Genomic DNA, 25,940 nt, shown 5'->3' with positions numbered 1-25,940 from the left:
TCATGTCTGTTATTGATTTAACTAATCAGTTACAGCACTTGCAGAAATTTGTAATCGTAATTTATAGTTTCTTGAGGAAAAAAAAACATCCCTCATAGAATAACCAACCTGTATCCTACTCGGTAGGTATGAGTTTTTATACAATAACGGGAATTGTGGATGGTGAGGGTATAGGTGCATGGATCTTTGGCTTGGAGACGGAGGGGTTGCCTCTTGCCGGAGCCCAAGGTTGCCAACCCCCCTATTTGGACATCATGTATGGGAGTATATATAAGGAGGAGATGGGGTGGAGGCGGGAACAGTGTAGAGCTGAAACAAGAGGGAAGTGGTGAGTGGGTTGTTTATAACTGTGGATGGGAAGGGTTTGCTGATTGCATGGAGGTTGCCTAAAATTGCCCTCTTGAATCTTCAGCAATGAAACATAATAATTCCCTCTGAGTGCATTGTTGATGCATCTGCCCGGACTGCTACACTTATCCCAGTACTATTGCTCCTCAAAACAGGTGAACTGACCCTCTACCATAGGTAATTGCAGCCCCCCCCCCACCAAAACCCACCACCAACCCCCCACCCAACCCAGCTCACACAGAGCCCAGGGTTCTGTGTTGCTGGTACCATTAGAGAGACAATGTCGGCACCCACTCTAGTGTTTGGGAGCTTTTAGAGACACAGTGGCCCCAGACCCAGAAAGAAGGGCAAATAAATCCTGGCACAGTGGACAGGCTTGGCGCCTGCCCAGAGCCATGCTACATCCACTCAGTGTAGACTGCAGTCACTATGGGAACCAGCCTTTTCTGCTGCCCCATAAATCATTCTGCTTGAGCCACTGGCACAGATAGGGTTGGGGGTGAGGGGGGGTGGGATAACAGGAACTGTTTATACACAGTTCTGCATAGGTAAACAGAGTCATGTGTCTTTAGCCACTATATGATCTTAGCGTGACCATGGTCATGTACAAATCTAAAGACAAGATGACAGGAATAATTAAAAAAAAAAAAAACTTGCAGCATTAAGATCCTTGACAAAGAAAGAAACAATTGTCCCTGTTTGGCTTATTGCCATTATTTTGATCCAAAGCCGGTTTTAGTCAACAAAACAGTACCCCGCTGTCTGGGAGGAATTCCCAGGTCCTGTCTGAAAAGGTAAAGCAGTTGAAGCAGCATGGAATGTCAGAGTCCCACTAAACGTGACGTTGAGTAAGAATTAAAGCTGTGCTATCCATCACCTTTTCCCGGCCCTGGCAGACTAACTACATCCTCCACATGCATCCACCCTGCATGAAGGTTTTCTCTGGGCACAGTTTCAGAATGAACACCATGAAACAACAGGCAAAAGCATTTGAGTAACCTTTACCAACATTTTTCCAGCCAGACTATTCATCCAACCGATTAACGCTGATTCATTACAGTCATTTAGCAGACACTCTTATCCAGAGCGACTTACATAGGTTACAATTTTTGCATGTTATCCATTTATACAGCTGGATATTTACTGAGGCAGTTGTGGGTTAAGTACCTTGCCCAAAGGTACAGCAGCAGTGCCGCAGCTGGGAATTGAATCAGCAGCCTTTTGGTTATGAGCTCTGCTCCTTATCACATGTACAGCTACCCATGTATTCACAGAATAGATTCTCACAAAGCTCCAAACATTTCACACTTCACACACACTGTCCAGTGTCTCTCTGCCTGCGTAGGTGCGTGTGTGCACACTTCCAGCAATATCACATCCATAGTCTCCTCTTATTTACTGACCAGTCAGCCTCGGGTCTGTGAGGCCCGTTGAGCAATGTCTGTTACTTATTCCTCAGAAGTTTTTTTTTTTTTCTCAAGACACATTCAATTTTCGTTGAAGACGCGTTCGAAGGTTCAATGTACAAAACGAGGGCATCAGTTCATACTTTCCAGGAGCTACAGCTGGTGCCAGGCAATCCTGATGAAGTGGGCCATTGACACAAATGCCATAATGCAATGCAGCTCAGAAAAGATGGCCTCTTCAGTCACTGCATTTTTAAAAACATGGCTTAAAGGTGAAACAGCGGGAGCCCTGTTCTGCCCTTGACAGTGACTCAGCTGATAGGGGATGGTATCACTAAACCTGGGCTTTTAATGAGCTGACCAAGGCTGCCCGTTAGTCAAAACCTATCAGCTCTGATCCACCTCTTCTCTGTTTTCTCTCTCAGTCTCCCTCTCTTTCTCCATCTCTGTTTCTCATGCCCGTTACAGCTGCTCACTAGGGAAAGAATACATGATTACAGGGGGGTGCAGTACGCACCTACATGGATAACTGATTAATTATGCCAACCGCTCCTGAAAATTGGTTTTGTCATTCTCGTTCCAGTTGGTCAGTCAAGGCTGTCATAGACCGTAGACTCACTTCAGAACACAGTCATTCTGCAACTCACAGGGTCACTTATGTTGGTGTCGCAAATCGCTCAGAAGATGGTGAGAAGATGGATCATTTCATTAGCACTAAAACTTACAAAATAAATTAGTGTTCTGGAAATCAGGGAGGTGGCAGGCTCAATAAAATAACATGACTACACCAGGACACACACTGGAAAATAATTAATGATCTCAATAATCACAATTTTAGTTAGTTTTTTCTTTAAACATATTTTTAACATAAAGAGTAAGATCTGAGATAGACACGCACTTGGCATGGAACGATACTCCTCCAGGTTCCCACTGAGTTTCAAAGGGTTTTCGTCTGTTCTGCTCTCACCATCCCATATCAGCCATTCAGCCGATGCCAGTGCTGGAGCCAGACAGCAGTTTTATTTGGGTCTAATTTGATGCTGAAAGCCATAACACGGTAATGTGACTTTTAGACAGATTTTCTAATGAGTTATTTTCTGATAAAATTATGCTGCAAGAAGAAGTGAGTCAGAGGAAAAAGAGGATAGTGAAGTGGGCTGCAACATCAAGATGGTAGTGGTCTGCACCGAGATACTGTGGGAGTAGTGGCCCAGTTGACAGCAGATGTACCACCCTGTACCCCTCTCCTGTCAAAACGCTGAAACTGGGAAGATCTGGTAATAGTTGGATGGATACACCAGGTTGCTTGCTCTATGTGGAGTTGGTGGTCTGGTAAGGAATTGGTTTGCTCCTGGACAATCAGTAGTAGACCAAAACCTAGGTGGCAGTGATGGGGACACTGTGCTGTATGATGTCCCAACTTGCTGTCTGGTCATTCAAGTCACCCCTGGCGGAAAGTGTAAAAGGTGTTTTAGCAGAATAGCATTTCTTTCAGGACATGCAATCATCCTCCAGGTAAAATGGCTGAATGGGTCCCCAGTTTTTCACCTCAGGTGATGCGTGATAAGCTTTCAGATGCAAAATGGCTGCTGCACATCACTCAGGGTTGCTGGTTGAAATTCTTCTGCTTTCACTGGTTCTGCTGCTTTCACTGTAAAGTACTCAGAGATCCTTGAAAATGGAGGAAAGATGTTGCCGTGCATGAATTCACTTCATGGTTATTACAGAGCACCAGAGGAACAGAGCCAGGAACGCGTCAGTCCATGCGGACCTACGAACTTTTATGTTGGAAATTCTCATCTGATTGTACAATTCCTGAGTTGTAGTATTTCAAAACCCAGGTGCACTGACCCACAGCAAGGAACAAAACATTATAAAACACGGTACAATAAACGGCCTGGGCGGATGTCAACAGTGCCATAAAATTGCAGGTTTTAAGTTCAGAGAGGAAGTGTTTGAGTCAGAATTACATATCCTGTGTTGATTTGCCTCTGTTGCAACATACAGTATGCAAGTAAAAAAGGATATACATAATCTTCAGGGATTTTGCTTGTGTGTGAGTTTAAGCATGTCCAGGACTCCATTCACACTTATTAGTCATGATCGTATCACTGTGGTGCAGTGATGTGCTAAAACCAGTGATCTGACCTCAGACTGGAGCACAGCGAGCTCCAACTCCTGTGAATGTAGAATCAATCAGAACTATTGATCAGGATCTGCATTGCAGCACAGACCAATGAGAGGGGACATATACCTTCATTTAATTGATTATATGTGTATACAGAAAGAGACATGCTTTGGGAACAAGGTATGCCTTGAGCCCCACTGTGACTGCTATTATGTAAGCAGCTGGCAAAAATAAAGTGGTGTTTCTGAAGGATAAATTCGCAACAGCCTCAGAAGTGGGTCCTGGGAGTAAAGTAGGTAGGTAAACCCATTGCTTGTGTAGCACTTTTGCGGAGATCTCAAAAAGCATCCTTAAACTGAGAGCGCATCATTGAAATTGGAGGATTTCTGAAAAACTAGGAGTAGGAGTAGGAGTGGGAGAGACAGGGAAGAGGGAGACTTTTGAAGGATGCTGATGAGCTATGCTTGGTACTCAGCCCTGCATTTTCCCTGCATTTTCCCAACCTGTTTGGCCAGAGCTGACAGTCTGATCGACTTTATCTGGAGGTGTCAGGCCGGTTTCATGAGCCAGGAGGTCAGTGGCCACAGAGGGGGGGTGTTGTGAGGAAAATGGGGGGATGCTGAGGGTAAGGTCAGCGAACGGAAACAGGAAGGATTTATGAACTACACAGACAGACAGAGAATTATTACGTAAATGCTCCAGAAACTAGCCTTTCATCTCAGCTACAACAGAGAGATTCAGCCCTGTCCCTGTCCTCTCTGTAGTGCTTCACCCACACTGACAAGATGCAGCAGTCATGGTGACAAGCACTACTTCCAAAAATGTTTCTCATGACACATGGAAATATATGCCAGAAAACAGATGAGCCTTTTGGTCCTGTTACGTCATAACTGTTTTGAATCTGTATTTGGAATGTTCGGTAGCATAGATTCAATGGAGAAGAACTACAAACAATCAGATAGTGATATGATTGATGTATGTTCCTTGTAACAGCATTTTTTTGTTTTTGTTTTGCAAGCTGCAGTCGGGGTAGTGATGTATAGCATGCAGCAGCACAGCACATTTTGTGCCTTTCAGTTGCCTCATTTTGTTTATGCACGCTGCATAGGTTTGGTGAGATTATGAAAGCTTTATGATCTAATTTATAACCGTGAAGGGATACCATCTACTGCTCTGAGAGAAATGCCAAGTAACACAAATTACTACATGTGTTGGTATAGAATCAAATTACACAACATACTACTTGACTTGCATCACAGCATTGATCTTGGCAAAGCCTCTTAAATGCTAGACCAAAAGGATTACTTTTAATTGGTAATTTCCTGATGATTATCAAGTTCAATGACTTTGCTGAGATTTCTTATCAATAAGTGAGAAAGTCAACACTCCTGAAATATGTGGAACCTGTTGATTTGGGCAATGAAAAACAAGATCTGAACCTTCTGTATATAAACGTCAGCTTAACTGTAAGGTGCTGCCCTATGGCAGTTTACCCCTGGACCCCAAGAGAAAGACACCTCCTGCCAAAGATAACAAATAATCCAGCGGTACAGAACCAAATGTCCAAGAAGCTTTCACACATGTTTCTCTGAAACATGTGAATGTTTCAAAGGCTAAATCAATAGCGAAACAATCAATCTGAAAACAACACGATTTCTTCACAAATCCATTTACATGTATGGGAATCCTGTCATTGGTTTTTCCTGTGACCCAGACCCACATTTTAAGCACACACACACACACACACACACACACACACACACACACACACACACACACTCACACACACACACAGACACAGAAGAATTGACATATGATGTGAACAGTTGTTGACATCCTGTTTCCAAGCTTGCCCTGGGGCAAGGCACCAGGAAGGCGGTTACATCATAATTCCTCGCATGCCAGTGACAGCACAGTGACATCAGTGACAGTTCCAACCTGACCTGGGAGCCCCCACAGGAACTCTGTGGTTCAAACGAGGCCTAGTCCTAATGCAAAGTTACAGGGGGCAGACAGCTTTCAGAGGCCACGCTGCTGGGATATTGCATTTGATTTGTTTTGGCTCCATCTACATTCTGTTGATGTGCTCTCCTAAGACATTGCAGTTGTCAGGACCAATACCAGACTGCTTGGTGGGTGCAGAGTGGTTCAACCAAGGCCATTGTGTGGGTCACATGACACAAAATCCAAAAAATTGGCACTTGGTGACCCTCCCCTCAAAAAATCAGTGAAAATAGTAAATTTTTCTATTCTAATTTCTCTAGTTTTCTATGAGAGCACATAAAGGCACATACATGGATACAGCAAAGTCTCATAACTCCAGCATATAGACAGATGGCTCTTTGTTATTTAGGAATAGTCATGGTGTGCACCGTGAGACAGTCAGTCACAGACCCCATGCTCTTTGGATGAGGGCAGTCTGGAACAAATCCATCCAGTAATGAAACACATTGAGAAAAATGAGTGGGTTCACATTTTGCACATCCCCTCTGACTCCACAGCCCAGCACATGTGATTCTTACACGTGTCTCTTCAAAGACAGAAAGGAAAAAAAAAACAAACACAAAAACATGCAAAGATACAGTCACAAGGTGTGCGTGTGTGTGTATGTGCGTGTGTGTATGTCTTGGTGTCACTGGGATGAGTGTTACCAAAGTAATCTGTCAGATCATTTTGACATGTGACGATGGAATGAGCTCCAGCAGAGATGGAGGACAAACTCTTTTTTTTTTTTTAATTACCAAGTGTGTGATCACACTTTCACTGTGTCAAGATGGTCTTCCTTCCACCAGACCTACCCAAAGGTAGCCGAGCGCTAGGCCAGATCAGTGTGATTTCACACCTGGGATAGGACATGTTCGCCATCTCACACGGACTGCGAACCTGTGAAAGCGGATTAGATCGGTATTTGATCGGTTGTGCCATGGGTTTGATCGGTCGTGTCTATGATTGGCTCAGGAATGAACACCACCTGCTCAAATGGGTTTGAGGGGCAAACCAGGGCAAGCTAATTTTTTTTCCACTTCACTTTTTTAAAACTATGATTTCTGTTTACTCATTTATGTCATCTTGGCATGGCAAAGGCATCTGAATACAGCGGCCTGACATCAGTGTGACGTTAAAGTAGAACAGAACAGTTAGTCCTGTGTGTTATTATCGCAGTGATTAAACTGAGAAGTAACAGCCAGCGAGTGCTAATTCCACATAATCAATGGCTTAAACTCCAGAGAGTGCATTATGCATGTGCCCACACAACTGTGCATATAAAACTCTCATTGAGTCTGCCGCGGAGATTGACATTTTCAATGAGGCTTTGAGTATTAATGCTTATCATAAATTGCAATAATGATAAGCACAATTTCAGCTCGGACTAATAGCACCCTAATGAGGATTCCTTGTCAAGGAGAGGAATGACAGCAGCACTCCAAAGGGATTTTGAGTGGGTTATTTTATTATTCAAGAGACTTATGAATACATCACTAAAACACTCACGGTACAAGGCATACTATTTGAGTGCACATTTATTTAAAGCACATGAAGAATCCTATAGTAAAAAAAAAAAAGACAAATGTTCACAACAATCAGGTGACAGTGCCTACTGAGGATATTACATTACATTGCATTGCATTACATGCATTTAGCAAATGCTCTTACCCAGAGCGACTTCCAGCACAATAGAACATAAGTGTATCCATTCAGTTTAAACAAGCAACAGTGTGAGACCAGGCTAACAACACTCCCAGACCAGTGAGTGTGAGCACAGCACTATTCAATCCCTACCACAAGTTAACTTGTGCACTCTGATAAAAGCCAAGCGTACTATGATACAACAGTCCCGAGATCACAACTTCACGATACATCGTAATTACACACATAAAATTAATGCGCTAGCTAAGGTAACTTCAGCTAGCATATGTGGCTGTGCAGAGGTTTATAACACAGAGCCTCATCCAAACACGGCACCCCCTTTGCATGAAAACAGCCTGGGGAGTTCAGTCCCAGAGGTGTGAGGGGAAAAGCACCTTGTTTTCCTTACTGAGGTCAGTGCTGCAGCTCCGCAAGCAGGGGGAATAAACGTTTCCCTCCGGCCTAGCTACCTCACTGCTCCCTGTGTCTGTAAGCTGGCTGTGAAATACCCCAGTCTGAAGGGGAGCACATGCCCTGCTAACATACGCCTCATCAGTGGTGTCTGTCGTAGACAGTACGTACCCCTGCCGTTGTGGCAGGACGACACCCAGCAATAACGAGGTAAGCATCGTGGCTGCAATAAAAGCGTGTGTCGGGCAACACAGACAGGTGACTGTTTTAGGCAGCCCCGACATCTACGAATGACGGTAGCACTCAGATAAAACACAGCAGCTCGGTCTCCCTTAAGTCCCCTTTGAACTCCAGATCAATATGCGCACAAGTCTGCCTCTCCAAGCCAATCTGTGCCTCTGTAGAAGCAGCTGAAAGGGACTGGGTCATTAAAGCTCTGCTCTGCGCAGGGCACAGTGGAGAGAGAGAGAGAGGGAGAGGGAGGGAGGGAGGGAGAGAGGGAGAGGGGGGCGTAGACAGTGGTCTGCAATAGGGCCAGGAGTGTTGCTGTTTAGCCCGAGTCATGCACGGAGCAATCTCCTCCCCCTTTTCCCCCCTGTTCTATATTAACTCCCCATGGAGCCGCAAAACAGAAACAGCTGTGAGCAAAGCCACGCGCCTCTCCCGCTCCCCTCTCTGCCTGCTCCGCACCTCTCCTGGCGGTTCAGTACCAAGCGCTGACAGCCCGACTTTCTTCAGGACAACTGTTACACGGACAATCAAATGCCATGCCACTCCAGAGACTCTCAATGGATTCCAGCCATGGTATGTGAAAGATGTCTTTACTGCCCTTTCCCGATAACGGTCGATTGTCAGGTGGATGTTATGGGCCTGCTAGCGTCTTCATTTTACTCATACCTCTCTTGGATGGCTATTTTAAGCGTACACAAAAGTAGTGGTTGTATAAGTTAATATCAGAAAAGTACCAACAACTTATGGGTTAGCAGCTTTAAAACTGCTCAATTTTTTCTAGTCAGCTTTGTTTAGTGGTACAAACTTAGGATGCTCTGACTCTTCTACTCACTGTTCTCTCAGGAGATGTAGGGATGTCCGTGAAATACAAATTTCAGAATAAATAATTTCCCAAACAAAGGGTTGTTTTTAGAACACAGTCAAGTTGACACAAACTCAGGTAGTGATCGGGTCAGCCAATCAGGTGTTTCTTCACAAAACATTGTAAATTCTCTTATATTATAAAATTGTTAAAACATTTTGTTACGTATTGATGATATTCAAAGGAGTATTATGTAGTGTAAACAACATTCCTAGAGAAACATGACTACATTTGTCAACTGTCCTTTTCACAATCACAAAAACATCACATATATAAATATGTACACAGGTCTTCAGCTCACTCAATACATGTATGTAAGTTGTCCAAGAGTCCAAAGTCTAAATTCACTCTTGTTTCATCCTAAAAGTTCTTTAGGAAGTCCATGCAAGACTCAAAATATTGTATTCCAGTTGGAGCACAGAAAAACACCAGTCCACTGTGCAAGCTCAGTCTTTCACAAGATTATGTAAACTATAGATTGTGGAACATTCCTCTAAGGTTTATTGTTTTGGTCAGCCCTCTCGCTGTGACATTTATGTAAGCACCCAGAGATCAGAAGGCCAGCTCCATAATGATTGACACAATTGATCTAGGGTACATTTCCATTCATAGAGCAATAACAACATGCAGTATAAAACAGACTCTTAAGGACAGAAGGCCAGACTCCTACAACTTAACACAGTTTCACTGATTTGCAACAAAAATGACTGATACTTCTAAAACTACATATCCTTTTAAAATTTGTTAATACTTAAAATGATCTGGTATTTAAAATGGTCTTTTTTGGTTACTTTGTTATTTTTTGCTTTATTAAACAGATATATAAGACAATTTTTTACTGACAATGTACGTTTTGATTATGATTTCCCTACAATTTGCAGCAATTGTGATCATTTTTATTATAATAACAACAATTCCCCTAGAATGCTTTCAAACAGCAAGAACACATGTACACTAATTTTTCATTATTCATTTTGCTCGCTAAACTGTGTGTATTAACGCCCACCACCACCACCACCAGCACCACACTGCTTCATATGCCGGTCTTTGATCCTCTAATGTGGTCTTCCATCTACCTCCTGTCAGACGCCACTTATTTCAGCTCTTACATAATCTAGACGAGTGCTGCCTCTGTTTGCAAACAGTAAGGGGATTCAGACACAGGCCAGAGATAATCTCAATCTCCAAATGTTGGAAAAGACGCTGAGAGCTGCAGCATATGTCGTTAGCCCATTTTTGTGCTTTTCCGTTTCAGAGAGGAGAGATTTGAGGGAGAGTTTGGGAGAGTTGAGGCAAGCACGTGCATAAGGATTGGGGGGGGCAATGCCAGCCCCCCCAATCAGTGCTGTTGTAAATTGCTGTGCTTTTTAAATTGTTTCTTGTCGCCGCCTTTACCCTGACGCTCATCGCGCCGTTTGAAGTTGTTGAAGTTTGCTGTTTGAAGGTGTATCATATTAGTTGCCCTATAAGCTGTAGTTGTACATATCTGATAGTACTGTGTCCTCAAACAGACCTTGCTCTCAGCTGAGAACTGTCTCATTGTGGAACTGTACACATCCTGTCCCCGTACTGTCGCTATACGTACTGTATGCACTTTTGTAAGTCGCTTTGGATAAAAGCGTCTGCTAAATAAATAAATGTAAATGTAGCCCCTGGCCTTTTGGCACTACAGTCTAAAGAGCCAGCCTGCCAACCCCAGATGTGAGCATCTGTGTACTCAAAGGTCTGCAAAGTGATCTACCTCCTGTATTATTACTGTATTTTCTTAATTATTTACATTCACCTATTGTGTCATGTACATTTAGAAAACAATTAGGTCAATGTGACTGGCACCTTAAATGATTGCATTTATTGTATTGCCCATCTTAAACCCACACCATCTACATGTACTCTTGTAATATGAATTTTAACATCTACAACAAATGTAACAATAAAGTCTAATATTAGGCAACACTAGCCCAAGAGTTCTGTCTTACATACACTGCCTGGTCAAAAAAAAAGTCGCACACGCTAATATGTTGCTGGACTGCCTTTAGCTTTGATTATGGCACATATTCACCATGGCATTGTTTTGACAACCTTATGCAACATCACAACATTTATTTCCAGGGTTGCATTAATGTTTGGCCGAGATCTTGCATTGACGACAGGAGAGTTGAACCACTCCGTAAAGTCTTCTCCAGCACATCCCAAAGACTTTCAATGGGGTTAAGGTCAAGACTCTGTGGTGGCCAATTCATGTGTGAAAATAATTCCTCATGCTCCCTGAACCACTCTTTCACAATTTGAGTGCGATGAATCTTGGCATTGTCATCCTGGAATATGCCGTGCCATCAGGGAAGAAAAAAATCCATTGATGGGCTAACCTGGTCATTCAGTACATTCAGATACTCAGCTGACTTCATTTTATTGCCACATAACATTGCTGAGCCTAGACCTGACCAACTGAAGCAACCCCACATCATTTGCTTATTTAAATCCAAACAGTGACTTTTTTTGGCCAGGCAGTGTATTTTAACTCAATCTGAGGTGACAAGACAGCTTTTGAAAAGCACGTTGTGGAAAATGGTAAATACAAAACCACAATCAGAACCAACACGTCTTGTGGAGCCTAAAAGTGCTATGTTTAAAAATAGTATTGTGAAGGAAAGCTTAAATACACTTAGGATGCATTAGTGCGACACTTAAACAACTCAAACCTGATAATGGCAAAACACATAGAATGTTTAGTGCGTTAATGAGCTCCGCTTGCAACTGTATTTGGTTTAGGCGACGGCATCTGTGTTATTTGATACTGTATATATATGCCGAATGCATTTGGGCCTTTGCCTCCCCCTTGAAGGTTCCGTGCCATATATCACCAGAAATAGTTTCCGCCATGCAATGACACATGTTACCCACTAAAGTGCAGCTCTTTAGCTCCTACAGCACTATTTTTAATGACAAAGCACTAAACTAAAACCTCCAGCAGGGAAAATGGTGCTCTTGTCCTGGCACACGTCCAAGTAACCTCCTTCCAAACTATGTCATGCATTCTGGCAGGCATCCACTGACAGGTTGAAGGAAAGATCCCGCTAATGTGGCGAATCTACTCCTCACAGAAGGGAAAAGTCATGCTGAAGATGACATATGAACCAGACATCTCAAAAATGCCCTGCTCTGTGGTCATCTTATCTCAAGCATGTGGTCACTTCATTTGTTACTGTCTCTACCCCAAAGTGTGCAATCCACGACGCACAGTTATGGTCTTAAAGCAATTAAGCTGTTACCTGACTAAAGGTGAAGTCTTGCCTATTAAGGATTCATTCCTCAGGCAAAAGTAAAAACGAAAAAAGAAACATAATGTAGATTAAGCGTATATTAACCTTTATTGAAAAAGTGGTGAATTGAAAAGCATAACAGCTAAAAATAAAGAATTGTTGAATTTAGTAGTTGAATTGGCCAAAAATTACCTTCACTCAAAAAAAAAACCAAACAAACAAACAATTAACCACTGCATTAACTGTACCTAATAAGAGCTGTTTTATTTAAGTGTAGATTGATTTACTTTATGTTCAGTCAGTATTTTCAATGGGCTATAGAAACAATTCAGCAAAGCCTGGAATGCACAAATCTGAAGTGTTGAGGCTTTACAACATGAATCACCCTCATTATGTAACACACAACTTTTTGCCGGGTACTCGTAAAGAATCCATGACCGCCTCTTCAGTGGCAAAATCCAGACAAACGCTAACTCTTTTCTTGCTTTGTCGCACACATCTCTGTCAGACACATCTTCTCTGGTGGTAGCTAGGCAGCACTGTGCTACGTTGTTAAGCACATGGGCACTCACGGGCTTTCCATGCTGATGCACCGTACACATTCAGCTTTACATTACATTGCATTATTGGCATTTAGCAGACGCTCTTATCCTCTTACATCAGTTACAGTTTTTGGAGGGCAAATGGTTTTTTGGTGAGGGCAAATGTAATTGAGCCCTGGCCTACCTTGGCCTTTTGAGCCTCATTAGAAAGGAGAAACAGATGGATGAATATTAGCAATCATCAAAGTGAACAATGTGTCTGGATGACGGATGGATGAGCAGTGCATCAAAGCCAGCTGCTCCGGGATATTTCTCACGAAGCCATCTTTGAAACTGGAGTCAAATCTGTCATATTATATTGGTGTTATTATATTCCTGAAGTTACTTTGTTTAATTCATAAACCTAGAGAACAAATATCCTTACCTTGAACATAGAAGAAAAATCAATCACTTGTGTGACACAGGCCTAATTAGGGGAAATACTGTTACACTGAATTTTGTTTAGTTTGACTTTGTTTCGACTGGTATAAACTCCAGGAAAAAAGCTAAAGCATAGACCTAGATACATATTATTTTGGCTATGAGGTGCTGTCTGAATTCTGTCAATCTTACCGTGTTTCATGCTCTCTGTTTCTGATGACATCAGCGTCAAATCAATACATACATAACCATACGCATAGCAATGTTATGGATAGAAGCACATTTTCCATTGGAGTTATCCATGAAGCATATAAATTATTAGTCTACTAGGCTAGCCCCGTGTTATTATAGTTGTATATTTAGTACAATATCGAACTTTTCAACCAATTATGTCATACAGATGCTGTGCAGGAACCGTCGAACTACTAGCACGATGAACATTTTTTTTTAAATCATTTTAGATGAGGTGTGTTAACGCAACACGTCGTTACACCCGGGTACTTCAAGTGATAACTTTGAATTCAGCGCCAAAATTTCAACAAAACCACTCCTACACGTCGGATTGACGCAGCTCCTCTGACTACAGTAGGCATATTCGTCAATGGCGATTGCGGCAGACTCGCAGGGTAGAGGGAGCGGAGCGCAGACCAAGCTAATTACGGCAAGAAAATTTCACAAATGAGACGGTTGCGAACAGTGAGTAATCTATAATGATTAACTTTACGTGACATAAGATAATGTTTTGTTTTTACAGTAAATATAACTGCCTAGCAGAGTAGTTTCGTTAACTAGCTCCGTCTGTCTTTGGTTCTTGTTCGTTTCGGTAATGCCCGCTGATACTGGCTTTCTTTTGTGTGAATCATTTTCACTGTGACTGCGCTGTAGTAACGGCAGTCCCCTTTGTTAGCGCCTATGGTTGATAAAAAAAAATTATGAATAGCCAGTTATGTGAAGTCGGCACTTACGTTAGAGATGAGTGAATGAACTGTAATGACGGTGAATATACTCCGTCATTACTAAATAGCTGGACTAGAGATAGCTCGGCAGCTAACTTCGCAACCCTATGCGACCACCTCTCCGTGTCTCGGTTGCTATCTAGTTAGCGAGCAACTCATGAGAACAGGCTTAAACAAATTAGCCAGCGTAACCTATGAACGTATGTAATGTATCAGGTAATTTTTTATTGTAACATTAATTGCTAATGAAAAAAAAAAAGATGCTTCGTGGTTCCACGAAGCACATCGTAGTTTTTAAAACAACTTGTCGTCATACTGCGGGTTAGTCAGCCTTTTCTGAAACAAAAGGGGGCAATGAGTACATTTTGCCTCTCTGCAAGCTAGCGTTAACTGCTTCATCGTGAGATCAACTGAACCGCATTCGGCTTGTACTAACCAGTCTGTCTACTCTTGACTTTGGTCATCAAATAGTATCATTTTGCGTTCGCTACGTTACTGTTGTAACCTAGTATAGCAAGCTATTGATAATTGGTTGGCTTGACATGAGTGGGCGGGCAAAATAATCTTTATTCTACGTCCAGTTTGCTAGCCAGGTGACCGACTACTGTTGGTATTTCGTTTGTTATTTGGTTAACTATAGAGAAGTACACATAATTTGTTCTTAATTATAGCCTAGTAGATATAGTATCGCGGAAACTTGATTATAGTCCTTACATTTAAATAACGTTAGTTAGAAAACACTTTACAGATTCCCAGTACCTATAGTTACTAACAATGGATTGCAAAAAAAACTACATATGATATATAAAACTATGTCAAATGGGCTTGACAGAAAGCTTAAAGTAGTTTCATAAACAGGATGAAGTTAGCTTCATAGACGGCTGTCCTGAGCCGCTGCGTTTGTGCTACACTGCGTTTTTTTTCGGTCCCCCAAAACTGCAACGTGGCTACGTCTTTGATAGCATAACTTAGTCAGCAACCGAGAAACTACACATCAAAAATTACAACAGGGAAGAAATTATACGTTAACATACTGGCAAATAATAACAATGCGTTTACATAGATATCCATATCTCGGTAACTTGCTAAGGACACGATTTGTATGTTGGACATGCCGGATCAGAGGAGGGAGGGGCTCATATTTTATCAGCTGATTCTGTTGAACAGAAACTTTGGTTAATAAATTGTCATGCTGACATATCCTGTTTTCCTCTGTTTTGTATTTCAGCTTACCCCAATGTAAAATGGAGGATAGTTTTGATTGCGACTGCGGTGAGCTCGAGCCACCCGATAACTGACGGGAAAATCACGGCGTAAGATCAGCTGCCCGCTCCTTGATCAGGCGGTGAAAAACGGCCAACAAGAAATAGCTATTTTTTGTAATAAATTATACCTGGCACATTAGAATGACGCTGCTCAGGACCAGTCATACACTGAGTGTATCCGCACTGTGAGAATGGTCTCAGAGGCTTTTTGTAGTTTCTCCTCTAAATAGAGCAACTCATTCAGCCTCAATAGTTCATTCCGTTGTATTTTTTTCCAGCCCAAGCCTGAAAGCAAAAAGTAAAAACAAAACAAAAAAAAATTGTAAAGGAATTGATTAGGGCAACCTGTTTAATTTTATTGAACGATGAGAAAATATTTGGCGTATATATCAGTGAGCATTCTCAGTTTTTTTCAGGGAAGTCTTTGAGGGCCCTGTGTTGGGGGACGCTGCAGCCCCCAGTGGCTGGCTCCTTTAGCCCATCTGCAGAAGTTTTCTTGTAGAAAAAACAGGGGGGGGGGCATTTTTAGATTTGCTGAAAAAATACACAATTCAGTTCTCCAGAGCATTGGCTAAATACACCTTAAATTTCAACATATCACCAAAAAAAACTGCTCTGCTGAGGGGAAAAAATGGCAGAGAAGTTTGAGAGCCTCATGAACATTCATGGCTTTGACCTGGGCCCCCGTTACATGGACCTGAAGCCCCTGGGCTATGGTGGCAGTGGCCTGGTTTTCTCCGCTGTGGACAACGACTGCGACAAGCGGGTGGCGGTGAAGAAAATCATCCTCACCGACCCGCAGAGCGTCAAACACGCCCTCCGGGAGATCAAGATCATCCGCCGCCTGGACCACGACAACATTGTCAAGGTGTTCGAGACGTTGGGCCCCAGCGGCCGGCAGCTGACCGAGGACGTGAGCTCACTGACGGAGGTTAACTCGGTCTACATCGTGCAGGAGTACATGGAGACGGACCTGTGCAAGGTGCTAGAGCAAGGGCCCCTCTCGGAGGGCCATGCCCGGCTCTTCATGTACCAGCTGCTGCGCGGCCTCAAGTACATCCACTCCGCCAACGTCCTGCACAGGGACCTCAAGCCAGCCAACCTCTTCGTCAACACGGAGGACCTGGTGCTGAAGATCGGGGACTTTGGCCTGGCACGCATCATGGACCCTCACTACTCACACAAGGTAAGACCGTACATGGTCACTGTTGAAGTCGCTGCTTGTACTGTTACTTGTGTGGCCTTTTTTTAAATGAAAAAAGGTTGTTTTTTCTGCTGCTAGACAGAATCAGAAAATTAAAGTGAGGGGTTGGGGGATAAGGGCCTGGTCAACTGATCCTGGATCAGCAGCCTAAGGCAGAGAGCACCTGGGACAGCATTTTTCATTGGTTGTGGTTGATGATGCATTGTTTTAGATTAATCAGTATCCAGGATTTTTATGCCAGAGGAATGGAGCCATCTCTACAGTGAACACAGGGGTGTACTCTAGGGTGATCTCATCTCCAAAATATGTTGAAGCCAAAAGAGAAGTTGTAACTGAACTTGCACCTCCGTTTCCATCTCGGGGGATATAGTTCCTGTCAGGGGAAGGCAGGCTAACATCCTGCTACTGTGGTAATGAGGGGGATTGTTCCGCTGAGACTTTCTTCTGAAATAGACTTTGAAGGAAATGTTTTCTTTGCTTTTGTGTGTTCACGCTGTGCCATCTTTAAATGTGATTGTCCAGCTTTCAGTTTCTTCTTTTCATTTATGTTTGTTTTTGCCAACCACTTCCAAGTGGCAGAAATAGTCCTGGACCTTAGAGGAGTTTCATTGTTGTTAATATGCTTATTCCACAAACCAGAGGATTCCTGTCCCAGTGGCTCTGTTGTATAGTAGTCAGAGGCTACACATGTCTTGAATCATTCATCGTCTAGTCTGCAGTGAGCTCTTGAAATCCTCACGTCTGCTGAAGATTACCAGAGCAGCTGTAAAACTCGGTCAACTCCACCACGACTCTTGGCCAAATGGTGGCGTCTCATATAAGTGGTAAAATGCAGCTCTTCCTGTAAAATTTGACCGCTGTGGGTTGGGCCTTTCTCTTTGAAGAACCACTGTAGCACTGGCCAGAAACTTCCCAGACCTGTAAAAAGTGTGGCAGCAGACACATTGCATTTGTGTTCAGAAGTTTTACAGACTTTTGGCCTAAAGCCCCCCTTCCCCCAAGACATTGACCTAATTGACTGTAGTATGCACAGCGTGTTTGTCTGTGCTAGCTCCTCCTATCCCTGTAAGGCGTCATACAGCATACGTTCTGTGGACGTTTTTGTGAGTTGCCTCCCTGCAACGGCGCTGTCTCTCACCCTCAGTGCCGGCCTTTTTGAAGGTCAGGGGCTTGTCTTTCTGTCGTTTGCCATAGATCTTCCTAGTGAACTAGTAAGAGTTTAACCTTGGAAAAGCCCCCCCCCCCCCCCCCTCGGGTGGGTGCTTCTGCATTCAGCTGAGACTAAGGCTCGGGGTTGTTCTTCCTGCCCGCCCAGACGGGCCGTCCGCTGCGACCCGTCACCACGGTGATCACCTTGGTGATAAGCAGTCGGTGTGAGTCACATTGTCCTTTGGCCCTTTTGGTGGTAGAGTGGAAATGTGTAACAAAATGGGGGGGGGGGGGGGGGGGTGCATTCAAGACCTTATCTGCTATAAGCTCTGTAAAATGCTCCAGCTCTGCACAAGAGTGAATGCTGCGTTTTCTCAAGCTGGGACACTGCTGCGGAGTCTGTGTTCACAGCTAGCTGCATAACTATATCAAGTGTTGATGGTGGCAGTCTGGACAGCTGAGTGGATTGCTGTTTGAATGGCTCAGTTTCTAAATAAAGATCACCCACTTGCTTCAGCCATGCTCTCTGGCTCCCATTCAAGAATGTCCACTTATTGCACTGTAGAGGAGGCATTTGAAGCACAAGTGCTGGGTTTTTGAAGCGCGTGCAAATACCTGTCAGTCGTCAAAAGCCAGTTCTTACTGTGTGTTTTCTTTGTCAGCGGATACTTTTTGTTTTGCTTGGGGGCAGGTGCGGATGTAGATCGTATGGCTTTAATGCCAAATTGTAAATGATGATATTTCAGTTCCGGGCAGCGGAGCACTTCAGGAGCAGTGCAGGAATCCTGATGAAATCTGCACTAACTAAAGGCATCATGCTGTGTGTTATGTGGAGCCACATTTGGCTGGCTAATTCACACGACCGGGACTCAGCAGACATATGGCGTAGTTACTGTGTAGCTTCAGCTTCTGCTTAGCCAAGGGCTTTGAAGTGCCTGTGACACGAAAAAAAAAAAAACAGAAGTTTTTTTTAACGAGTGAAGTTTCTGCCGTTTACCCACGGCAAAGCGTGGTTGCGGTGGTCTCTCTGCTGTAGTGCTTTAAGGGTTTTAACATTTTTGTGGCTTTGGTTTGACATTTTTTTTCTGAAAGACTCCCCCAGGCTGCCTTCGGCTTTGATCCGGATAGATTGGATTTATTTGCCCCCATTGAACAGCTGCTGACAGAAAGTGGCAATGATCTGGTTCTTTCTGGGCGTCACATTATTTTTCTGAGAAAATGCAACTGTGCGAAGGGCTGTCACAACAAGTGTTTGTGCAAAGGGGAAGAGTGAGTCAAATCATTGACTCATTGGCAGGCTGTCACAGGCTGGTCTGACATTCAGGGTGGGGTGAAAAAGATGGTTTCAGTCAGTACTGAAAGCGCAGGGCTGTCAGGTTCTTTCACCACAGCCCTCTGGGTCTTTACAGACAGGTTTTCTAATCAAGTGCAAATGCAAACATTTGACACCTACAAATATAATCAATCCCAGCTACCCCAAACACTGCATCCCCCCACGCACTCATACTTAACATACAAGGTCTACAAGAGAAAAATCGATTGGCATGCATTCCATCAGGCATTTGGAACAAATGCCAACTTCTCCATATCCTTAAACAGCATTGCAGAGGAGTTCACTGCGGTTCAGTAAATCTGCCTGTTACCTGTTCTGAGCAAGTTCAGTACTTTCAGTAACCTTAAATAATACATAATGGCTAGGCCAGTTGGCATCACCATTACCTGATATTTGGTCTTCATTGTGAACAACCTGAATGGTGACCATTTGTTCACAATGATCTCAGATGTGACAGCATTCCTGATTTGGTTTGGTTTCACGTCTGACGTTGTTTGTCATACTTTGTATGCCTTGGGGCAAGGGTGTTTGCTACTTTTAGGGTGATGTATTCACTTCAGTATTAAGAGCTGGATCACACTTTCAGCTTTTTTTTTTTTTTTTTTTGCTCCGTGCTCTGGGTGGCCAGTCTATTGTTGGCTCTTGTAGGTCAGACTGTTAACCTGAGTTTTGTTGCTGACGGTGGGCCTAGACGTGCAGATTTGTGTCACTGATCTGGCTGTCTGGCGTAGGGTGTCCGGCACGGGACGGATTATTCAGTAGCGGCCATGGGAGCTGCTGACAAAGGCAACACGTGTCTGGGCCCTGCATTTGGTCTCTGTACCTCCCACCCTGAGCAGCTGACAGGGAAAATGTGTGAGAGGACAACGCTAATGTTCTCTGTCTCACCGTCATTGTCCTCGTGCTGTCTGTCAAAACTAACATGCCACCGGAGGTCACCTTAGGGGGTGGAAATGCCAAATTACCAAATGCCTGTCTCTCTGTTGCTCTGTTTCAGGGTCATCTCTCTGAGGGACTGGTCACTAAGTGGTACAGGTCTCCACGCCTTCTGCTGTCACCTAATAACTACACCAAAGCCATTGATATGTGGGCGGCCGGCTGCATCTTCGCTGAGATGTTGACAGGGAAGACCCTCTTTGCAGGTTTGTCCCCGCTGACACGCACACGCCCTCGTATTTACATATACACACACACTCACACATTCGCACTCCAGCAGATACGCTCGATTTAGCTGCCGAGGAAGCAGGAAGCAGGGAGTAGCTGGGAACTTTCTAAAATAAAAATGTGGGACGTAGAGACACAACTGGAGCACTTCTTAATTTGGGTCAGTGCCACACAGTTCACGCTGTCTATTGAGGTTGAAGTTTCAAAAGCAGTGAGGTGAAATTAGGAAGTGGCACCAAAATTAAGGGGTACGAATACTTTTATTCTCAGGCAAGGGCCTGTATTCAAGACCCGTGGCTACTTTATATGGCATTGAAATGAAGACCAGGCGCGTGCCTGGACGCAGCCTAGCCAAATTAGCCGATTTGCCTGGCGTGGCGTGTCTCTCTCCGATTTGAATACGCACTTTGAGCCGTTGGTCTTATCGTGCGTTGGGGCGGCCGTGCGCTTGCCTGTGTATCCTCCGCCAGGCGCCCACGAGCTGGAGCAGATGCAGCTGATCCTGGAGTCCATTCCCGTGATCCACGAGGAGGACCGGCAGGAGCTGCAGAGCGTCATCCCCGTCTTCATCAAGAGCAACATGTCCGAGCCGCAGACGCCCCTGGCCAAGCTGCTGCCGGGAGTCAGCCCAGAGGGTGAGCCTCTGCGTGATCCTCGTTAAGGAGAAGCACCCCCTTATTTATTTGTTTGTAAAAAATTTTTTGGAGTTACAACAGTATGCTGTCGCTTCAGTTTTATCAGTGTCCTTCTGCCCAGCACCTGCAGTTGAGTGTCTCAGCTAAATTAATAGTCTAAGTGTGACTCCTCTGTGTTAGCCATTTGTGGCATTGAATTCACATCAAAAATGGCCAAGGAGACTCACAAGTGGCTCAGTCCATTAAGGTATTTGTTTAGAATGCAGGCTGAGCCCTGTGGCCCAGGTTCGAGCTCAGCCATGTCAGTAAAATTGGGGTGTGTATCTCAGCATGGTCCCCTCACCCTACTGCTTTTGTACACCCTGTTGGGCACATCAGTCCTTCAACTGACATGACTGTGTCAGTGGTGCATTGTGGGAACTGTAGCTGTTGGTTGCAGATTTCAAAAGTTAGGGTGCATGCCTACAAGTGGGGGTGGGGGGAGAAGGCCTTGCTTTTGTGTGCTTGCATGCTGAATTGTGCCTTGATGTCCCATCAGCCCTTGATTTCCTGGAGAAAATCTTGACGTTCAACCCCATGGACCGCCTGACCGCGGAAGAGGCCTTAGCCCACCCCTACATGAGCGACTACTCCTTCCCGCTGGACGAGCCCATCTCCAGCCACCCCTTCCACATAGAAGATGAGGTGGACGACATCCTGCTGATGGACGAGAGCCACAGCCACGTCTGGGACAGGTGAGAAATCCCAGCATCCTTGGTGGTCGGGCAGTGGGTTCATGTTACATTGCATTCCATTGTTGGCATTTGGTAGATGCTCTTATCCAGGTCGACTTACATTGGTTTCTGTTTTTTACCCAGTTACCCAGTTATTACAGTTACAGTTATTCATTTAGCAGACGCTTTTATCCAAAGTGGCTTACAGTACATTGGAGGTATATGTTTCGTTATTATGTATGTTCCCTGGGAATCGAATCCACAGCCTTGGCATCACTTGTTCCACTCTCTACCAATTGAGCCATACTCATTGCAAATGATGCCTTGATGATCCCAATTCTTGTGTTTTTAGATATCACGACAGCCAGTTTTCAGACCAAGACTGGACCCTCCACAGCACCCACGAGGCGGACGAGGTCCAGCGGGACCCCCGGGCCATGTCAGATGCGACTGACGAGGAGGAGGTGCAGGTGGACCCTCGCAAGTACCTGGATGGGGACCGCGAAAAGCTCCTGGACGACGTGGCCTTTGACTCCCGCTTCCCCTCTGAGCTCTCCTGGCAGCACGACGACCACCACGAGAACAAGTACTGCGACCTGGAATGCGGCCACACCTGCAACTACAAAGCCGTCTCCTCCTCCTACCTGGACAACCTGGTGTGGAGGGACAGTGAAGTCAACCACTACTACGAGCCCAAGCTCATCATCGACCTGTCCAACTGGAAGGAGCAGAGCAAGGAGAAGGTAGACAAGAAGGGCAAGTCCAAGTGTGAAAAGAACGGCCTGGTCAGGGCCCAGATCGCCCTGGAGGAGGCCACCCAGAACCCGGCTGAGAAGGACCAGGAGACGGAGAAGAGCCAAGGCTTCGACTTCGACTCCTTCATCGCTGGCACCATCAAGCTCAGCCTGCAGCCGGAGCCCAACGACGTGGGCCTCCTCAACGAGCTGAACAGCTCTGTCTCCCAGCCAGAGTCCCGGGGCTCCATGTCCAAGTCGGTGAGCCAGGAGAAGGAGGAGAAGTGCATAGTGAACCTGGCCCAGCTGGAAGGCCGGGCGCCCAACCCCTGGGAGAGCTTCGTCAGCACGCCGGTCCCAGGAGAGGAGAGCTGCCTCATCGACGAGGTGTGCTGGGACGTGAGGAAGGATGAGCAGCTACAGAGGGAGACCGCCTACACCAGTTACCTGGACCGGCTGTTCAGCAAGAGGGAGGAGGTTCTGGAGCCTGACTACCTGGAGGTCAAGGAGCGGGAGGAGGGCTTCCTGGCCAGGAATGGAGAGATCATGTTCAGCATGCAGTTTGAGTCCCTGTCCCTCCCTGGGTTCGACAGCCCCTCTGATTCGCCCCTTAAATCCATACAGGCCACGTTGACACCCTCAGCTATCAAATGTTCCCCCCAAGTTGCCCATAAAACCTACAGCAGCATTTTCAAACACCTGAATTAAATTCACACAGCAAGATTGTTTTATTTTTTTTGGTAGTATTATTTATATTTTGCTTAAACCATTTCATACGTTTATGTTTGGTTTTATTTTAAGAACCAATTTTTTTTTTTACACGTGAAATGACTTGATTGGATGAGTTCACAAATTTGCAAAATGTTGGAAAAGTGCTATAATTTTGTGAATGAAGTCTAGATATATTGAATAGGCACACATATTACAGTAACCGCAACTTTCATATATGTAATTTTATACATATTGTTGAACAAAATTACATATTGTGAAATTCAGTGGTGTGGTATAAAATATAGATACATTCATATAACATTTAAAACTCAAAACAATATTGTTTTTTTCAAACTGGACATTTATTGCTTTAGTAAGGGAAGTGACAGGAAGATGTTTAATTTACCCTACAGGAGTTCAATGAACACACATCGATATGAGAACTGGCATGACCTTTGCACAGTGTACAGTGTACTGTAGACTTATAAATACTTTTGAGAGAGACGGATAGATGAGGACAGTGTGAGAATATGGGTTTGGGGTGGAAGGGTAGCAAGGCAGTGCAGTGGAAGTAGAGAGATGGTCAAGAATGTATACTAAATGAGTGGGAGAAATGCTCACTGACACCTATTTGTTTTTTTATTTTTTTAAACTAAGTCTGAAGTCGAACTTAATGTGTTTTCCTCCAAACAGCCTCATTGGTAACTTCTCATACTGTACCGTTTCTATAACGACATGATGCCAACATCTACCATTAAAGGTGGAAAGGTGGTAAAGGTGTTATCTACCTCAAGGTAACGGCTGTAAGTCAGACCCTCTGAGCCATGCTATTGCTTTACAGACACGTTCACCTTGAAAGCGTTTTACTTTCATTTTACGGTTTATTTTGCATTTGCCATAGCGAAGTGTTAAAATCATCATCATAATTATTTATTTTTCGCAAATGTGAGATATTTATTTTAAAATGTGTAGTATCCGTGTGACTGTCTGGGAAAAGGAGGTGTTCATGCTGGCTTCAGCACGACTCATGTTTAAACGGTAGGGTGCTGATGAGCAGCTTAATTTGAAAAGCTTTCCATTTCCATTTAGATTTTTTCCCTTACGGAAATGGTTCAGTTTTTAAAAAAAATTTTAGGTGCTTTTTGAGAGAAGAAATAACTGCATTATGGAACTGAAATGCACCTATGAGTCTTATTTTTATTACTTTTTTACATATATGAAACGTAATGTTAGAATTGTATGGAGAGAAGAAACATGGAAGGTACTGTAGGGTAGAGAACTTCATGAAGTATACTGTAAGTCAAAGTTCATTTTAGTTGCGTTTATTACAATTTTCTATTTTTTTTTTTTCCAAACAAGCATGATTAAATTAGGTTAAAGGTGTAGCATGTAGAACATTTATGGACGTTTGTTTTGCCTTTAAATGCCTTTAAAAGTGTTTCACTTTCTGTATCATCCACTTTCTGTATCATTGGTTCCCCCTGTTCTAAAAATGAAATTAAACCACAGTGGTCAGCAAACATGCACACGGTGAGGTTCTTTATTGTTGTTATTATTACTCATTACATTTTCGGAAGTTACACCATCTGAAAATTGCCTATGAGCTGGAAAGAAAACAAGCAGACTCATCTTGAGATTTGCTGAGAAGGTTGTTGAGAAGTTGGTTGTCTGCTGAGAACTCGGTTGCCTTGACGTCCCTCTCTTTCTCTTTTAAGTCTTCGAAAACCCAGAGCTTAAGCTGTTAGACCTCAGCAAGCAGTGCATTCTGGGTAATGAAACCAGGTCATTCATCACAAAAATGGCGTTAAAACTCTGCCCAAAAGTGGTGACTCTGGGGGGTTTTTAAATGTTAAGCAAGGTGTTGCTTATTATGTTGTCATATTGTGGACAACATAACATAACCACGGCAAATTACAACCTTAAAATATTCAAACACTTCTCCGCCTCCTGTTTTTACTATAGTGCTTATATAGTATATAGGGTTTCATGCACGTTCTGTGCTGTTTATCCTGTGTGCTTTTGTTTTGGCTACTTTCATCGATAGATTTGTGTTGGTTTCTTGTATTAACCACACATGGATTTCACTGAAATCACCATTCTTTTTCTTGTTTAATAGACAGACTATCCCGATTCCTTTGAACTAAGATGCAAGATTTTCAGATAGCCACATACTTGAAGCTCATCAGCTTTCACATGAGGTAGAAAAAAAAAATTTAGTCACAAAGCCAAAGCCCTTCAGCAGCAGTGATGTGAGGCATACCTGAATTCTGGCCAGCTACACACAAGGCCAAAAACCAAACAGCTCAGTCAACACTACCGTGCCTGGCCATGGGCGAAAGAGGACAGCTTTAGTGGAGGAAGAACGCGGAACCTGTTAGTTCCCTTTACCAAATATGCCACAGGTTCACAATTTCATTCGCTTAAATTACATTTGCTTAGCCAGACTGAGTTGCTTAGCTAATTTTTAAATGTTATTCATTTATACAGCTGAATATTTCCTGAGACAATTTAGGTTAGTACTTTGTTCACAGGTACAACAACAGTGTCCCACGATGGAAATGAGCTTGCAAGCCCTGCTCCTTACCACAACACCACAAGGCTGCTACCAGACAAACACCTGACATGACATTAAACAGGTGGTGGAGACAATGATTTCAAGACAAAAAAATCCATTAATATGGACACAGCAGAAGTTTCTCGCTGTGAACGGTGACAATCTTCCTGCCTGCCACCATCCTAGGTTTTTTTTTTCCCAGGTGGCATTTTATCAGCATTCGATTCTGAATCCAGATGGCACCCGAAGTGTTGGTTCCAAACACCTGAAAACTGCCTCACTCAAAC

The 25,940-nt window shown here is 43.9% G+C and overlaps 1 protein-coding gene across 2 annotated transcripts; it reads left to right on the top strand.

Moving 5' to 3' along the window:
* Positions 1-8,671: 8,671 nt before the first annotated feature.
* On the top strand, positions 8,672-24,156 carry LOC118781890 (mitogen-activated protein kinase 6-like). 2 transcript variants are annotated; one of them, XM_036535026.1, is made up of 6 exons: positions 8,672-8,724; positions 15,420-16,642; positions 20,140-20,284; positions 20,777-20,941; positions 21,480-21,675; positions 22,007-24,156. In XM_036535026.1, exons 2-6 carry the CDS (start codon positions 16,088-16,090, stop codon positions 23,094-23,096), a joined length of 2,151 nt encoding a protein of 716 aa, XP_036390919.1. In that variant the 5' UTR covers positions 8,672-8,724; positions 15,420-16,087; the 3' UTR covers positions 23,097-24,156. The 2 variants fall into 2 exon arrangements, with proteins under 2 accessions (XP_036390919.1, XP_036390918.1); XM_036535025.1 differs by lacking the exon at positions 8,672-8,724 and adding an exon at positions 13,836-13,931.
* Positions 24,157-25,940: the final 1,784 nt, after the last annotated feature.

Source organism: Megalops cyprinoides, chromosome 8 (assembly GCF_013368585.1).
Source record: "Megalops cyprinoides isolate fMegCyp1 chromosome 8, fMegCyp1.pri, whole genome shotgun sequence".
NCBI classification, from domain to species: domain Eukaryota; kingdom Metazoa; phylum Chordata; class Actinopteri; order Elopiformes; family Megalopidae; genus Megalops; species Megalops cyprinoides.
This window is presented reverse-complemented; position numbering and strand designations above follow the sequence as displayed.

Excerpts from the sequence above, each read along its gene's own strand:
- LOC118781890 (XM_036535026.1), top strand. The coding sequence starts at position 16,088 with ATGGCAGAGAAGTTTGAGAGCCTCATGAACATTCATGGCTTTGACCTG. Across the intron at positions 16,643-20,139 it reads ACCCTCACTACTCACACAAG|GGTCATCTCTCTGAGGGACT; the intron begins GTAAGACCGTAC and ends GCTCTGTTTCAG. Across the intron at positions 21,676-22,006 it reads CACAGCCACGTCTGGGACAG|ATATCACGACAGCCAGTTTT; the intron begins GTGAGAAATCCC and ends TTGTGTTTTTAG.